At 39.4% G+C, this 18,133-nt stretch overlaps 1 protein-coding gene across 1 annotated transcript; it reads right to left on the bottom strand.

Annotated features, from left to right (window-relative positions):
* Positions 1-7,553: 7,553 nt before the first annotated feature.
* On the bottom strand, positions 7,554-12,307 carry LOC111595179. The gene is made up of 7 exons (XM_023308758.2): positions 11,999-12,307; positions 9,437-9,621; positions 9,239-9,345; positions 8,394-8,547; positions 8,122-8,336; positions 7,691-8,070; positions 7,554-7,595 (listed from the first exon to the last, which is right to left on the bottom strand). The coding sequence occupies exons 1-7, from the start codon at positions 12,305-12,307 to the stop codon at positions 7,554-7,556; spliced, it is 1,392 nt and encodes a 463-aa protein (XP_023164526.2).
* Between the last annotated feature and the right edge of the window lie 5,826 nt (positions 12,308-18,133).

Here is an 18,133-nt window from a genome sequence, read left to right as displayed (position 1 = left end):
AGCGGCATCGCACATGGCCACAGTTCAAAACAGAGCAGGCTCCGACTGAGGCTCAGGTCCAGGCTGACGCTAAGGCTGAGGCTGAGGCTCGGGCAGGTGCAATTGCCCAGACGCAGCTCTCCCACTAAAAGCGAGCCGAGTCTGCCAACCAGCCAGACGGCTGCACTTAACAATGGGTCGGCATAAAGTTTAAAGTAATAAAAAAATCCGATATTAATTATGTCAAATATCAAAAATATTTTATTTACTTTGTTTTGCATTATTTTTCTTTGCCTAAGAATTCGTAGAGTACATACATTTTATTTAATTATATATTTTTTCCTTATAGCATTTAAACTATTATTATATTTGATAATAGTTATTGAAACAAAAACACATAAGTTTTTTATATTATGTTTTTAAACAATGGTTATCAATTTTTTATTAAGCTTTTAAGAAAATAAATCATTTTAAATTTAGTTGAAAAATATTTAATCAATTTTCCAGCTACTTACATTTTATTTACAAATTTGTCAATTGATTCCACTGTGCGCCTGCTTCTTTACTTCCGTCACTGAGCACTGCGAATCGTCGCGCCTCCGCTCCAGCTCCGCCTTCGCTGTCATCCTCGTTGCAGTTCAGTTGGGATCGGCGGTAATATGTAGCATATGTTTTCGTAAGTTTTTCTTGTATTTTGTTTAATGGCAGCTTAGATTACACGAGCTGTGCGCGAGTGAAGGCGAGTGAGTGTAAAGGGGGCGCGTCGCTTGCGTCTCCGCGGATCTGTTGGGCACATTTTTGCGCATGTTTGCGGTGGCTTCCAATGGGGTTGCCTGGCTGGATGTGGCGGTCTCTGTCGCTGCCTGCGCCATGTAACTGATGTTTAAAATTGCTGTGTGATTTTCGTGGCGAAATTAATGTTAAATAAGCTTTTAGTTTATGTCCCGCCACAGCGTTGATCAATTTCTCAGTCACCCGGTCTGGCTCATCTTCAGCTTTGCTCTGCTCTGCTCAGCTCTGCCTCGACTCGCGCCCTGGCTGCTCTGCATTCTAATCGCAATCGCCTGCCAGCACCGTTGCTTGCTGCCTCATTCTTTTGCTTCCCCCTTCTCCTGCCACTCACTGTGCAGCATCCGCGTGTGATGATGTTGCAGGTTTTTTTGTGGCTCGTTGTCTTGTTTATGTGTAAATTATGCTTGTACACATTTTATTTACAATTGTGTATAAATTATAGACGAATTATTATGTATTTTTTTTGTTAGACCTGCGCAACTCCCCTGCGCGGCTTACATATTAATATAACGCCAATGCGCAGTCTGACTCGGCCTTTTCTGCATGAAATGCATGCATTTGAAGCTTTACTGTATGCGCAGGCTAGTAGGAGTGCGATTCCTATGTAGCTGGACCTCTTTGGTTGGCTTAAGAATTTAGTTTAAACTGAAGAATCTAATAGTAAGCTTAACATATTTCTTACATTAAATTAGAAAAAGTAAATTCACGTTTGTGGCTAAATAAAATAGAAAAAATTATTAAATTCAAATATCATTTATTTATTTTAAATAAAATAAAAAATCTTTATGTTTACAAAATGATAATTATATATAGTAATTTAAATACTTTTGCTTTAAAATCAACTTTAAAATTTTAAGAGGCTCAAATATATATAATTTTTATATTCACATAACTAATACTCATAATACAAAATTTAAAAAAATGAATTTTTTCAAAATTTAAATTTAAAATTTATATATATGTTTCATAGAAATTGAAAAATTAAAAACTGTAATATATAATATTATTAGTATTTGTTTAACTCAAGCCCTTATTACAACAAACATTAAACTAAATAAATTCATGTTTCATTTATAATTTTTTATGGTATTCAAACCTGATTTCTTTCTCTCTCCGATTACAGCTTTAAGAGTGTAAAATTCAGTTGTTGGTTTTGGTCAAGCCCCATCATAGGTTGGTTTTATTTCAGTTGTAGCTGTAGCATCTGGCTTTTGGTGAGGGCGTATCGGAATAAATTGCTGCTCAAGAGCTTTTATAGCCTTGGAATATGAGCGCATTAGTTCTGGGGTGAGTTCCATGCAGTCGCTTAGTTCGGCCCCAGCCTAAGCAATTGCTGTGAACTGCATAAAAAGGATTTGGCATGCAGTGGCAAAGCGAGCAGGCAGATTTGAGCTGCCTGCAGGCATTAGCAGTGAGGGGAAGTTAAGGCTGCAGATAGGAAGTGCAGACGACGACAGCAGCAGCAGCAGCAACAGCGGCAGCAGCAGTAGTTGTATCTGGCTGGGCCTGGGAAACATCCTGTGCTGGATTTTTGGCTTGTTTCTGTTTGCATTGGTGTTATGCAAATGCCATGGAACAGGAACATCACCACACCACCCTGTGTGCAGCACAATGGCTACCGTGCGCGTGCAACGACAACAACAACAGCAGCAGCAGCAGCAACAGCAACAGCAACAGCAGCAGCAACAGCAATAGCAATAGCAACAAGAGAAACACGTACAAAACAGCAGCTGTTTAACATTTATTTGCCTATTTATTAATTTCATGTAACATTTTTTCCTAGGAAATGGCCACAATGCAACGAAATCAAAGCCAAGGAACAAGCGCAACGCATTCTCTTGACGCCAGGCAGTCGCAGTCGCAGTCCGAGTAGCAGTCGCAGTCGCCATTGCCATCGGTCAGACCCTGGCCAAAATGTCCAGCCGCGCCAACTGTTGCTGCTGTTGCCCCTGTGCCTTATTGTTTGAGCAACAGCAGCAGCACAAGCCTTAGGCCTTGATGCCTTTGCCATACTTCTCCCACTATTTGACTGCGCTGGCCCGCCATCGTCTGTGGCTGCCACAAAAAGTGTCGTGACCCCGGACGGGCCGAGCCAGGCATTGCATATGGTTAACCGAGTCTGACTCTCAGTTGGCTCCCAAGGAGTAGGGGGCCACGGGCGGCATGTCTGGGTTGTCTGGGCTGGAGCTCAAAAATTACATGTTGTTCCTGTTGAAATGTTTTGTGTTTTGTGTGTGCAGCATTTCCATTGTCGTCGACGTTTATTTCTAAAATCTTTTTGTTGTTTTTTTTTCGGTTTTTTTTAATACCCTGGCAGTGGCATAAAAAACTTTGTCATTCAGTACATGATAAGAAATATACCTTGTAATTGGCTAACAGATGGCTTATGAGATGCCCTATGTGAAGCGCCTTTTAAAAAATTCTATATGAAACATGAGGGAGAGCCAAATATTTTTCATATTTAAAATGTGTAAAGAAAATTGAATGTTAATTCTATGCATATATACATTAAAATAATTAACTATTTCAATAATCTTAGATTATCTCCATTTATATTTTGATTAGGGTATATTTTTTCGATCATCTACCTTTAGTGACTAATAATACATATACACATACATATTTGGGTCTGAGGCGAATATGTAACAATTCTCCGTGCTCCTGGCGGTCAAAGGAGTCGTCGTCGTCGTCGTTTACGCTTACATAAGGTCTGGGCTAGGACAAAGGAAATGCAAAAATGCCAAAAAATCGCACAACTCAAAATCCAATGCGAATGTGAATGCTAGTACGAGTAGGACATTGAGTTCGAGTACGAGTATGAGTATGAGTACGAATACGAGCAGGAGCACTCTCGCACACAAAACGATTCTGGCACCCATGAGCAGGAGCATCAACAGCATCAGTTGCGGTTGCAGTTGCAGTTGCAGTTGGCTGGGCGGGTGGTGGCTCGTCGCTGATCGTGGCACATTTGCATACAATGAGGCCACAACTGAGACCTAATCCAGCCAGTCAGCCAGCCAGCCATACAGCCAGCCAACACACACACTCGATGGCGCAGCATGTTATCTCTGGCTGTGACCTACACCAATATTTCTGAGAATGCTGCTGTGGCCCGTCGTCGCCTGTAAGTGTGTCGTCGTTGTCTCCGTCTTAGTCGTCGTCGTCCAGTCCAGTCCAAGTCCATAGCCAGTCAGTATCTCAGACGGCCGACGACGAGGAGTCATTCAATCGCGCCAGCTGCGGCGTCTGCGTTGCCAGCGTTTCGTTCCGTTTAGTTTGGGATTTTTATTTGGTTTCGTTTCGATTTGTTTTGTTTGCTTTGCTGTGCCTCGCTTTTGCCTGGGCATTCTACTTACAATATTTGTGGGATATCACCGCAGATCTCGGCAACTGCAACCCGAAAACAAAATAAAGGAGCCTTTGCCTGCTGCTGCTGCTGCTGCTGCTGCTGCTGTGTGTGAATTTCCACTCTGTCTGGCGTCTGTTCTGCGTCAGCAGCTTCAGCATCGTCACCATGGAGTGGTACGAGTAGTTTGAAATGGAAAATGTCTATGAGCTGGTCGCAGCTAGGCGCTATTTCCTTGACTGTTTGGGGAGTGGCATTTAGTTTTTTTTTTTTTTGAGGAAAGCATTTGGGCAGCGAGTTGCGCTTTCGGTGGCTGGTTCAGAGTGCAATGCATTTAATGGAAACTTAAAATCATGACATTTACCATAAAGTCTTGAGCTAGAGTCTAAGTCGAAGACGTATCATAAATTTTGAAAATCGCCTTGAGCGCACATAAACGGCAAACAATGAGAATCATTTGTACATGTGATTTGACATCTCGATGAGCTTTTGCTGGCTATATCAGTTGATTGTGATTATCACGATCAGTCATAAATCAATTAGATTTCCTATTTAGGTAAATAGGGCTCTGACAGTATCTATTATTTCACAATACTTGATCTGTTGGCATTGCAATTAAAGGCATGCATATTCTATGTGAAGTTTATCAACTAATTAAATATTAAAAAACGTAATACATTTTTGAGACCTGATTGGTTACTGGTTTCGGTTAAATTCTTTAATTTAATATTTGATTCAACAAATTCAGTTTAAGATATGAACAGAAATAGAGTAAACACATATTTTTAGACTTTCGTATTTATCTTGAAATTATTGGTATTAATAATAAAACCGATCACAGATATGATATATATATATAATATACAATTTCTTTTAAATAAAACGCACGTTTTTTTTATACCCACATGCCAGCCGATGTCAATAAAAAATCAATATTTTTTTTTCGTTTTATCTTCTTTTAATTTTCAACTCAAAATACTTTTGTTTGTTTATTGTATAAAGCAAAAGCAAAAGGCATACAGGTAATAAATATGGTTTATAAATAACTTTTCATAAATAAAATAATTAACCTAATTTGTCTAGCAGAGAAATACAATTACACATACATATACATATAAACAAATTACAAATACCGCTGTGAAAAATACTCATAAAAATGTTCATAAAAAAATGCCATTTAAAATACACAAAAATGGCTTACAACTAATAGAGCTCTTCTGCTTATCCAGGTGCTTATCGTAAAACTAATTTGCAAGCTTTTTATATACCTATACTGTTATTATATTTTCAATGCTTAAGCACTAAACGAAATTGCACAGAAAACATGGTTACATGAGCATTTGGTGCTCAAATCATTTAGTTAGTTGATAGTGTTCAAAAATAATGCTTATAAACGATTGTTATAGCTGTCAATGCATATTGCTATTGTTACTATTCTGTGTGTGTGTGTTTTCATTTTGCTTAGAGTTAGATAAAAATAATTTAAACGCTAAGATGACAAGTGGCAATTAATTTAAGTGTGATTATCACCTGCCCGTTGCACGCCGAGCCGCGCTGGGTATTTCCGAGTTTTGCATAATGCGCAGGTCACTAATTTTTTGGATCTGAATTGAGTTGATTAAGAAAAAAGAAAACATATTCATATACATATATATACTATATATATCAGAGAGGGCACATAAGCGTGTCGTTAAGCTAGCGGAAGCGCCAATTCCTAATGTTTAGAATATTCAACATTTTCATTTATTTATTTTTCAAATTTTCTTTTTTTTTGTGTATTTGTTACTGTTTTTATACCCTGATCCCATTAAAAATGGGAAATCAGGGTATAATGGTTTTGTGCAAATGTATGTAACAGGCAGAAGGAGGCGTGGCAGACCCCATAAAGTATATATATTCTTGATCAGGACGACAAGCCGAGTCGATTGAGCCCTGTCCGTCTGTCTGTCTGTCCGTCTGTCCGTCTGTCCGTCTGTCCGTCTGTCCGTCTGTCCGTATGTGTGAACGCGTGGATCTCAGCATCTATAAGAGCTAGAGACTTGAAATTTTTTTTGTAGGTCCGTGTATAGCACGCGCAGGTCAAGTTTGTTTCAAATATTCGATAACTATTCGCATTTAATTGTTATCGAATAAAAACATTATTGAAATGCAGTAAATAAATTATATCTCGAACGTCTTAAGAGCTAGAGCCTCCAAATTTTGTATTTAGTGTTATGTATATTTTATGCAATTTTGATTTTTGTTGGATTTTGGATACCGGCTCCAAATTCCCCCAAATTCTTAGAATTTAAGTTTAGTTGGAACTAGGGCCATTATGTGAAGGCGTTTGCATCTCAACCAAGCCAATAGGATATGTAGATCATATGCTGAAAATTTCATTAAAATCCATTAAGTAAAACAGAAGTTATTAAACAAAACGTTTGGCCAATTTGCAAAAGCACATGTCAGCAGCGCCACGCGCACGCATTTTTCCTATGCGTGTGCACACATACATTCAAATGCGTGTATACTTTTCTATTCCAAGAATTGAAATTGCGATTGAATTGTGCTGAATTATTAGCTGCTACTTATGTTCAAATTTGCAACAGCTCGCGTAAGAAGGGCAGTGGCTGCGTTGGTAGAGGCACCTCTCGGATGCAGCTTGGTCCGGGTTCGAGACCAGAGGAGATGAAATGTTTTTTATTGTTTTATATTATTTATTTATTTTTTTTTTTTAGTTATGAAGTGGCGGTGTTGGTAGAGTTTGTGCACGTTGCGCAAATAATCCGGGTTCGAATCCTGGTCTCGCAATGTCGATTTTTATTTGTTTTCTTTTTTTTTTAATACTCGATACAAACTACGGAAAATATTACAAAACTCAAAGGACTGGGATCAGGGTATCTCCTAGTCGGGCACCCCGACTAGAGCTTTCTTACTTGTTTTTTTTTGTTTTTAAGATTTTTTTCAATTAACAGTTAGTCGCCAATTGGGCACTGATTGAAACGTGCCAATCAAATTGTACTAACCTCTATCCTCGACCGGTTCGGCGGCATCCGCTCGACCCGTGCCCACCAACGTTTCGGCGGCAAGTTCTACACGCGCCACGTGAACACCATGAAGCAAGTGCTGAGCATGTTGCTGCTGCTGCTGTTGTTGGTGTTGGTGTTGGTGTTGGTGTTGCTGCTGGTGTTGGTGTTGCTGCTGCTGTTGTTGGTGTTGATGTTGCTGATGTTGCTGCTGTGCCGCTGCCAGATGCTGTGACAGGTGCTGATGATGGTCGCCTGTAGCTGGCGGCCACTGTTGATAAGCAACTGGCACCAAAGGATCGGACATCCATTCAAAGCTGAAGGCAGGTCCAATCGTTTGGGCGCTAAGGCCGCCATGATGGGGCGTGGCACTGGTGGGTGTGGGCGGTGTGGTTGTGATGCAGGGACTGAGCTCATGAGAGGAACCAAAGCTATCCAGCGATGCCTTCTGTGCCGACTCTGACCAGGGCGGGCTGGGATTCCATTGTTCAATAAAATCCGCCGGATCTGGCGGAAGCGTCTTGTTCAGCAAACGCGGACGTGTTGGCACAATGGTTGCATAAATAACCGAAGCGGTGGCATCACTGCTGCTGGCCGCCACTCCAGCTGCGGCCGTGGCATAGGCTGCACCCGGATGCAGCGCATAACAGTCCGGTTCGGGCGTAATGGCCGCCGCCGGCGAACGCTCAGCGTGCAAATAAAGTGGCTCTAGTTTATTCCGCGCCCGTTTCTTGGGGGGCGGCGGCGAGGCGGACTGTGTGGACTTTTGACTGCCGCCAGTGGACGTGCCATTCACTTGGCTATAGTCTACAGGCTCCAGCCCGTTTCCGCTGCCCGGCTGAAAGCCATACAGTTGCTGATCCTCCTTGAGCTCGACTGCACCCTCGGCATGGTAAACGCCTCCATAGGTGGCGCCCATGTGCGGATGATGGTGATGGTAGGATGCAGCTGCCGCTGTATGATGGTGATGATGATGCGCATGATGGCTGCCAAATACACTCGACATGCCCGTCGCAGAGCTGGCCATGCCCAGGCCAACACTAGCGGCGCCGCCTCCATGCGGTTGCTGATGGGAGTTGTAGTAGCCACCGGAGTTACTGCCCGGCGGCACACGCATCGCACTATCCAGTGGCATGCCAAATTGTATCTTCGACTGTACCGTGTAATAGTGATAGAGCCACGAGTTGGCCAGCATTATGGTAGCCTCACGATCACTGAGAAGATTGTCGCCGTTAGCTAGAGATCAACTTTGGTTGTGAGGCGTTACTTACTTCAGCACCTGGTTGGTGCACACAATGACAGGTTGCTGTGTTGAGTCAGGACTATCTCGCACCTGGAGCACCACATGCACCCAGGTGTACTCGCCGCTAGAGCGCTGCATGCGAACCAGCAGTATACAGCTGCGATCCTGTTCCGATTGCGTTACTATAAAATTTGGAATATTTTTGTTAAGGAAAGTTGAACGGGTCTCGGCAATAACATTATGAAATGTATTTTATTATTGGTTTTTTATATATTTCTTCCTTTTACTATTTGGATTTTATTTATAAATCATGGAACTATTAGATACATTTTTTAGGCAGTGCTTTGAAATGTTTCAGAAATAATCCAACTAAAATTCGAGCTTAAGTTTTTTTAAAACATGTCATAAAAATTAATTTTTTACTGCAGGTCCTAATTAAAAAAAGATCCGAATTATGCAAAAAATTTGAACGCATAGAGCTAAAAACTTTTTCAAAACGATAGGAATGTGAAAAAAAAAAACATGAAAATAATTCAAATTTGCTGGCGTCTAGTGAAAAAATAACATGTGCTCATTATATTTTTAATAACAGCTAATGAAGTGAAAATATATATATATATATAATAGATAAGAAAATGACTTCTAGCTGAGATACTGCAGAAATACATTACGTTTATTATTTTTTCTATAATTTAAATTTTAAAAACATTTTGCTATCATATCATATATATCATAATTTTTGTAATCCGTTTCATCATTTAATTTTCAATTTGATTTTCGAGATATGTTGTCATTTTATATATTTGGTATTCGTCAAGTATTTTACCATTTTATGTAATAAATTATTTGATCATAAATATTTTTGTAACTTACTTAGCCGGTGTTTGCTTTGAGCTTCGCGCAGATTCTCGCTGTGTATCAGATTGTACCAGGAGGTGCCCTGCAGCGCCGCCTTTTCGTAGCCCAAGTGGAATTCGCCACTGCAAAGTGCATAAATAGTTAACATAAACAGAGAGTGCATTATAAATGAGCTTTCGATTGGTTTATTAGCCACGTAACGAGCCAACTTACTTTTTGTCGATGTGTGCGATTTTCATATCCATGGAGTGTATGGTGGTAAACACATTGGTGGCGCCCTGCACCACACACTCGCGTGTCTCCGGCATGGCGATGGGTGTGCAGGTGGCTAAAAAGACGGGCTCGTTCCGACTGCAGAGCGGCAGGAATGACAAATAGTGACCCTGCACCAGAACGACCTGCAAGTACAGACAGAAACGGCGGCTGAGACTATAGCTTGGACTCGCTTCGATATTGTTGCTGTTGTTGTTGGGTTTTTTGAGGCGGCGGCTCCCACGAAAATTGGCGCGCACGTTGTCGCCGCTAGTTGTGGCCATTTTTGGGCTGGCATGCTTCGGGTCTCATAGACATTTTACTCTGATTCCATAATTTAAAAAAGGCAATCACTGAAATGTTTTTTTTTTCAGCATACGCAAGCCGGACGCCATAGTCGCAGTCGCACACAGTTGGAGCTGCCTCCACTCAGCACACACACACACACACATTCAGACACGCCAGGTAGTCTCAATGGAAGTCTCAGTCGGAGTCCCAGCCATTGTCTCCCAATTAAAACGTGCCTGCATTTAGTTTTCCATTGCAATTGCATTTCGTAGCTTATGGCCGCGTCTTCTGCTTAAATGCAAATGCAGCCCGAATCCGAATCCGATTCCGCTGCCGAAACCGATCCCAGCCCATCGATGACGCAGACGCCGTTTGCTGTTGTTGCTGGTTTGGTAAATGAGACGACCTTAGACTGGGGAGCAGGCGCCACAGCCACAGCGCTGTCGCCATCGTCTACTCTTGTTGTTGCTATAGCTGGAGGTTTTTATTTTTGGTCTTTTGTCTATCGTTTTTTTCTTTTTCTTTTTGCTTGGGTACTAGCACTGAACTATGCTGACCTCATTCATAATTATTTATTGGTCCATTTTTATTGCATATTAACGAGTGCCGGGTGAATGTGCCGCATTTTCTCGTTTGCGCTCTGGGTTATCGCTGCCAGTTCATGTGGGTCCAAATCCCTGGCGACAGTCTACATAAATGCTAAGCTCTAAACATTTAGTAATAAGTATCCCAACTAGTTTTCCGATATGCAAATAGGCATCCACAAGCCCCTATAACTTCCGCTTCTTCATTTTTTATTCAACTCAGCGACTCCGAGCTATGATTCAGCGTGTGAACCCAATGAGTAATACAGCCTAAAACTTTATTACATCATTTAGATATCAATGCACTTTGATGTATTTTAGAGTTGTTTCTAAATGCATTTGCCAATATATAAATAAGCTCTTCAGCACCAGCTCATTATAATTCTCTAAAATAAATAATCCAATATCTAAGTCACACCTAAAGCTAAAAAATTTTATTTTTAGCTTGATGAATTGGATTGCCCAACTGCTATTAATATTAATTCAAGATAAATATCTCGCTAAATTGGCTAACATTTGAGTCTTACTATCACCTCTGTCTCTGACATTTCTGTCAGCCTTCAGGTAGTGTCATTGCAAGCATATCCTGCGACCTGGATTACTTGTTGCTTATCTTTATTTGGCTGTTACATCTTCAAGTTTTTCTAAGAGCCTACACACAAACTGAATGCTTGTGGGGGTACAAGTGGTGTCATAAGCTGCAGCTGAGAAAATATTATATATATATATATATATATATATATATATATATATATATATATATAAACGTAAGATGCAGCAGCACTTCCTGCACCTCATTAAAGTGCCAACTTTCAACTTAATTAAAAACGTTTGCAGCAACTGTCAACGCCTCGGTTTATCTCCATAACTCGCAGCGCACATCTGCGCACTTCACAACAACAAAAATGGCAAAAAAAAAATATAAGATATGCATAAAAGACCAGCGACCGCCCACAAGATTGTGAGTGCGCTCCATACAGTAGCATTCACATCATTTCAACGCGTCTTCGTCGCGTCTCGGACTCGCTCGCAACACGTTGACAGATTTGGTCTTGTCTGGTTCAACCTGCCTCTCTGCCAGCCTGACTGACTGCCTGCCTGCCGGGCTGCCTGAATGCTTGCCTGCTGAGCCAAGTACTTGGCTGACTGGCTGACAACTTCATATTGTGCTCGCATTCATTTATATTGTTGCGGCTTTTTTGTTTTCTCACATCATCATCATCATCGTCATGATCATCAGAAGAGGCGGCCAATCAGAGCAGTCAACAACAACGCGGCACCCACCCGTTTCACATCAACTGTCATCGTTTGTCAGCTTATAGTAAAGCGTATGTCTGTCTGAGTGTCTGGCCGGCTAGCTGGCTGGCAGGCAGGCAGGCAGGCAGTCAAGACGTATGACCAGCCCCAGTCTGGGCAGCCGGTTGGCAGACGACGCATGCGCGCCCGGCTCATGCATAATTCATTGCGTCGCTGTTACAGTGACTATAGCTGTGACTCTGACTGCAGGCTTTCGACTCTCTGGTATCCAAGTGTTACACGCAACACGCTCCCAGGTGATTCATTCATCAATTTCTGTCAGAGACTACACACGCTTACTCACACACACACACACACACATATATGCAACTGTGTGTATGTGTGTTGCACTTACCTTCTGATCACCGAAACGCATTTGCCGTCGCGCATTGCGACTAACATTCATGCGACAGAGAAACATGCGATGCTCCCCCTCCAAACTGGAGGCGCCGCCAGTGCCATTGCTGGCTGTCGAATCGCCAACACCAACGCCGACGCCAACGCCGCTGCTGCTGCTGTTGCTGCCACCTGGCTGCGGTGGCACGTTCCGATTTAGTTCGGCTTGTATGGTTGCGTGATCCTGTTTGTCAATGATATCGTAAACGGAGTCCCCATGTATAAGTAAATCCTCCTGCGAAAAGCAAATGTGATAAGCATATGGCATTACACGTTATGATAATAAATTAGAATAATATTCCAGCCTTGTATTAAATACAATGTAAAATATTTTTATAATATTTATAACTTAGTTTATTGGAAAAAATATATTAAGCTATGAAATATTAAAAAATATTGATTTTGTTTATTTATATAACACATATCATAAGTGTGTTATATTTTTTATTAAAAAAATGATTATTTATAATTTTTATTCCATCAACTTTTTTTAAAATTATTATGTGAAATAATTTTTAAAAAATTTAATATTTCTTAAATATAAAAAATAAATTTTATTTATATGTTTTCCAATATCTAAGTTTCCTTGATGATTATAAAAATATTTTATTATTATATAATATTTTATTCTATTCTTTTTAATCAAAAATGTTTGAATCTGAAAAAACTGTATAGCAAATAATTGAATTTCAATTAAAAACTAATTTAAAAAGACTTCGATATATTAGCAGATAAAAGCTTTTAAGTGACATTATATGTAATAGCTATCTAGTGGGATGACAAATTTAATTTGTTAATGATGTGTCCGTTAGTGCTCGGTCAAGTCGGCTCTGGGGCTCGAATGTGCTTTTGTTATTGTTGACAATTATGGGCAGCATTGAATGAGCGTTAGACCAAGCGATCGGGCAATATACAATGCCATGTTGTTGCATTTGTAATTTATTTATGGCTGCTGTCGCTACATGACACATGACAATGGCAACTTGTTATGGCAATATGCAAAAATCGAATTGGAATTATGATGCCCAAGCAACAGCAGCAGCAACAACAACAACAGCAGCAGCTACAGCTACAACAACAAGGCCTTCATTGACATTTTTGGCAGTTTGTTAATTAACTTTGCTTGTTGTTGTTGCAGTGTTGCAGTGGCTGCTACTGTCGCTTTGGCCGTTAACTAACTGTGAGGCTGGCCTGCTGCCTGCCACAAATTAAAAGGTTGGGCAATCCACTTTTGGGCCCGCTCATGTGCACAGTTATTGTGCCGTAATTATGCCAACACATGGCATACGAACAATTTATGAACTCGCTTGACCATTTAGCTGCTATTGTTGTGGGTGTCCCCTGATAAGGCCTGGCCCAAAGGCCAAAGGCTGTCAAGTGTCTTGCTAGCCAATTGGCCTGCCAGCTTCTCGCTGTCTCTCTCCCTCTCTCTCTCTCTCTGTGGGTACGTGTGTGGGCCTACAGCGCTACACTGCTACACTCGCCTTGACAGGCCTTAAAATGTAGGCCCAAATATTGGTCTCCATGTCTGCTCGATATGAAAGTTAGTCTCAGTCGCAGGCAATAGTCAACCAGTTGCCGGAAAACTACTGTAACTTGAGTTTGGCATTTGCTAGCAAAAGGCTACTTTATAGTGGTTTTTAAAAACCAATCAACAACTGCAAAAATGTAGAATGCGATAATTGAAATGCCAATCCATAGTCCTGATTAAAATGATTAAAAAGTATCGATTTTTGAAACGATTCTAACTGACAGATGAGTGCTAAAGACATAATATTAATTAGCTATATTTGAAGAACTGATTTAAGCCAGGCGAGCGATGTATTTTTTGAAAATGGAAAATTGAAAATCGGAATAAAAAAATACTCAAGTTAAGGTGCCTGTCACATTAGCATTTAAGCTTAAGTAAATATTTATATAGAATGTGTTTTCTTATATATTTAAGCATTCAAGTCTCTGGCATCAACTGAAACACTTGCATTTATGAAGACAGACAGACGGGCAGTGCATCCAGCCAATATACTCAATTCACTTTGTGAACGAGTGCAACTATATGAACAATCGATATATCTAATTTAACTGAGCACAACTAGGACAGCATGGATTATGATTTATTGGCAAAATGCTTCGATTTCTCACAAGTTTTTGACAGTTGCTGCAGTTGCAGTGCAGTAAAACTCATACGCCCCCTGTGCCGATCGGAGCTGGAGAGTTGCAGCAGCCGGCAAGGCACATCAACATTCAACAATCTCTCGGCATGTGTCTGTATGTACTCACATGTATATATTTACATATATACGAATCAGAGTTGGTAACAGTACCTTTGTCAATGTCTAGCTGTTTGTTTTAGATGAATAAGTAACTGCGCTTGCGCTCGCGCTCGCACTTGTATTGGTATGTAGAACGGAGATATGTCACATGTGCTGCATGCGAGTGCATTTATATATGCGGCACAGGCACATATATTTATTTAGCTTTAGTACTTCAAATGCAAAGTGAAAGGCCACGATGTATAACCTTGCTATTTAAGCAGCGTAAACGTGCGATAAACAAAACTTGAAACAACCACAACAGCAACTAAAACAGCAGCAGCAGCAGCAGTAACAAAGTTGAGCTGTTTGCAACAGATTTAAGGAACTTTTGTGTAGTACAAGCAACAGATTTATGTAAGCTCAATGAATCGAGTCTCTGGCAGTCAGTTGTTGCTGACTTGTCAACGGGAGCAGCAGCCAACCACCAAAGCAGCAAACCACCAAACCACCAACCCACCAAACGAGCAACATAAAAAGTGCAGCAAATATTTGTTGTTGCTGGGTCGACAACGATGTTGCTGTTGCTGTTGCTGTTGTTGTTCTTGTTGTTGTCGTCGTTGCCTGTTGTCGCTTGTCAGAGATTTGTATCAACGGCTGTAGCAATTTTAGCCAAAAACTTTCATAGACTGCGCTTTTCTAATTATTCGCGCAAATCGTTTTTGTTAGCCCAAAAAGCGAAATGAAAAATTGAAGAAGAAGACAAGAAAATATCAACTTACCATCGAATGTCCCAGGTACTCGGCAGCATTATCCGATATATAGAGCAATTTGCCATTTTGTGTGAGCATCATGAGAAAGCCCGAAAGTGCCTGCAAAACAAATGACAAATGTTGTTAAGCTATATGGACGTAAAGGGTGTTTGTCGATACAAGAAAATACCTTAAGAAAAGTTCCTTAGTATTTAAAATAATAATAATAATAATAATAATAATATGACATTTCTGCATGATTTTTTACATTTTTAATAAATAATTGACTAATTATTTGCTTAGAATCTGAAAATGCTCATATATTCAAAAAGTGCTTCTGCAAATATACATATATATATATATATATATATGGATATATATCCAATGGCTTTATAGTCTGATCTGTTTGTTGGACAAATAAAATCGAAGCATGATTTGTGAAAGAAACACCCTCTATTAGGCTGCCCAACAATTGTGTTGAAAATGCAAATTCATTTTCGCGTCTGCGCACTAATAAATTGTTAGCCCAAAGAAGTTGGCTGACGTTGACAACTGAAAATTGACTGTGCTTGCTATCAACACATGCACACACATATACTTATATATATATATATATATATATATATATATATATATATATATATATATATATATATATATATATGTGTGTATATGTATTAAATTCAGTCACGAGTGCGCACAGGTATGTAGATCAATCTGCCGACCATCGCCGAGTCACAGCAGCCAGTGGCAGCCAGCTTGACTGACTACTGACTACTGTCTGCTCTGTTGTCTCTTTTTATTTTTTTCATTTTGTTTTTGGCTAAGAGCAGCATTTATTGTTTTCTTTTCCGTTTGCCTGTTGTCGCTGCTCTGTGTGTTTTTTTTTTTTGGCGCAGCAAGTGGCGGCGGCTAAATGATTTCTGGCTTATGATATGGCACAGAGGCTGCCATTAATAGAGTTGTTTTCCCTGGAACTTTCGGCTCACTAGTTGAGTTGTCAACGCGCCTCACTTAAATTGAGTTGTTTCCAACTGCAACAAGAAATTTTTAATTGAATTGACAAACGCATCATTTGTGGCATCAGCAAAAATCAGATCAACATTGCGATAATGCCACCTTTCACCTTTTAAATAAACGAGACTCCTAGCAATAACTTCAAATTGTTGTCTAATTAAATTGATCCAAATAAATCAGTTATATATTCATTAATGGCAATTATTTAATAGACCTTCAATGATTTTCACATTTAAATATGGCGACATAAATGGGACTGAGAAATAAATATTTGGAATAATTAATATGTTTTTTATAATATAATTTTAAAGAGTAATTGAAAAACTATTTTTGAAAACTAAAAATAAAAAATACTGAAGAATTGTATGCCTGTTTATAATTTGATATATTTTCTATCAAGAAGATAAATAATAAGATTTTATATTTTAGTTTAAGTTTCCTCTGAGACAACCTCGCAGAAATATAAATACAGTTTATATAGCAGAGCTTACCTTCGAGAAGCCAATATTTGGTGTTGTTGTCTGATGATGTTGATGCAGCGTATTGTGACGCTTGAAAACTGCAAGAGAAACATGGAAAATAGAGAAATACATATAATTAATTTAATTCGGATTCAACTGTTGACCTTTTATGTCTTTTCACAGGCGCGCCCAGTTATATCCGCGCTCTAGCATCCGCCTTAAGTTGGAGGCAAATCTGTTAGAAATCTCAGTATTTTCCCATAGCTCCTTGTGTGTAATTTGTATGCATAAAAAAACTTATCGAAGCTAATTAAAAAAGTATCTGTTAATAATAGACTTGGTCTCTGACGGCGATTGTTAGATGCAATTGATTGTGCATTCATTGATTATATTCTACATACAATAAGCGACGATCTTGCATTATAAAAACAAGTGAATCACAAAAAGAAAATGTGTCATTGTCGCTGAGACAACTGCAACAGCAGCAGCAGCAGCAGCAAGAACAGCAACAATACGAAAATCAACAGCGATCACTGACTGCAATTGCAGTTAGCAGTTGCAGCTGCGCTGCAGCCAGCATCAAGATCAATTATTTTTAAAACACTACGAGATACTCCCGCACCTGGCAAAAGCCAAACAGAAACAGTCACAGCAACAACAACAGCAACAGCAGCAACAACAACAACAACAACAACAATCACTGCGGCAGCAACCGCAACTGGTAATTTCATTGAACTTGAACGGAAAGGCCATGAATGCAGTCAGATTTTTTGCAGTGTTTTAATATTGCAACAAATACCAAGAAATTCGATTCGATTGTTAGCTAGGTTACGGCAGTTAAATAAAGGGCGTGGCCGGATGGCCTGGCATGAAAAACAAACTTGGCTTTGCTTACTCATTTAAAGTATTTTCCAGTGTTGTGAGTTTTCCAAAAATAACTTAATTTTTCTTGAACTGCTCATGAAAATTGAAATTATTTTTAAGAACATTATCTATTATTGATTATTTTAATTTGTTGGCTATTTTTTTATTAACTTTCAATTGTTATCCATTGCTTAATACAATTCTCTGAACTCTTATCCAATGATCAATCTTAATACTGCGAAAAAGAAACTGACTTAATTATTTCTTTATTATTTATTGAATTTTTTTTTACTTATTTTTATAATTTATGACTTCTCATATAAATACATTTTCCTTTTCCAATGAATTTGTTATATAATACAAATGGCTTCATTATTATTCTTTAACTTTTTTCGCATTGATTGACATATAAATATTAATATATATTTATATTTAGAAGATGTAATTGCAAACAAGTTTAAAATTTTTCTTTTTTAAAGTCAGTTTTCTGCTCTATCTGTATTATAATTTCTAATCTTCTAATCGGCAATCGCAGCAGGCTAAATTAAGTGTATCCACAACTAAGCTGTAGTCAGCGCAATTTGTTGTATCTTAACAAGTTAATGCAACTTTCACAGTTTGCGCCTCTGGAGTCTAACAGGCCAGCAAATATGATAAGTATTTTCACAATGCGATTCAAGCCGTCGGCTAATACCCGCAAATCGACGCGCATCAATAATTGTTTGTGAAAACTCAATTTGGCTTATAAATA

Source organism: Drosophila hydei, unplaced genomic scaffold (genome assembly GCF_003285905.1).
Source record: "Drosophila hydei strain 15085-1641.00,03,60 unplaced genomic scaffold, DhydRS2 tig00000063-arrow-pilon, whole genome shotgun sequence".
NCBI classification, from domain to species: domain Eukaryota; kingdom Metazoa; phylum Arthropoda; class Insecta; order Diptera; family Drosophilidae; genus Drosophila; species Drosophila hydei.
Note: the sequence above shows the minus strand (reverse complement) of the source record. Positions and strands in the feature narration are given on the sequence as shown.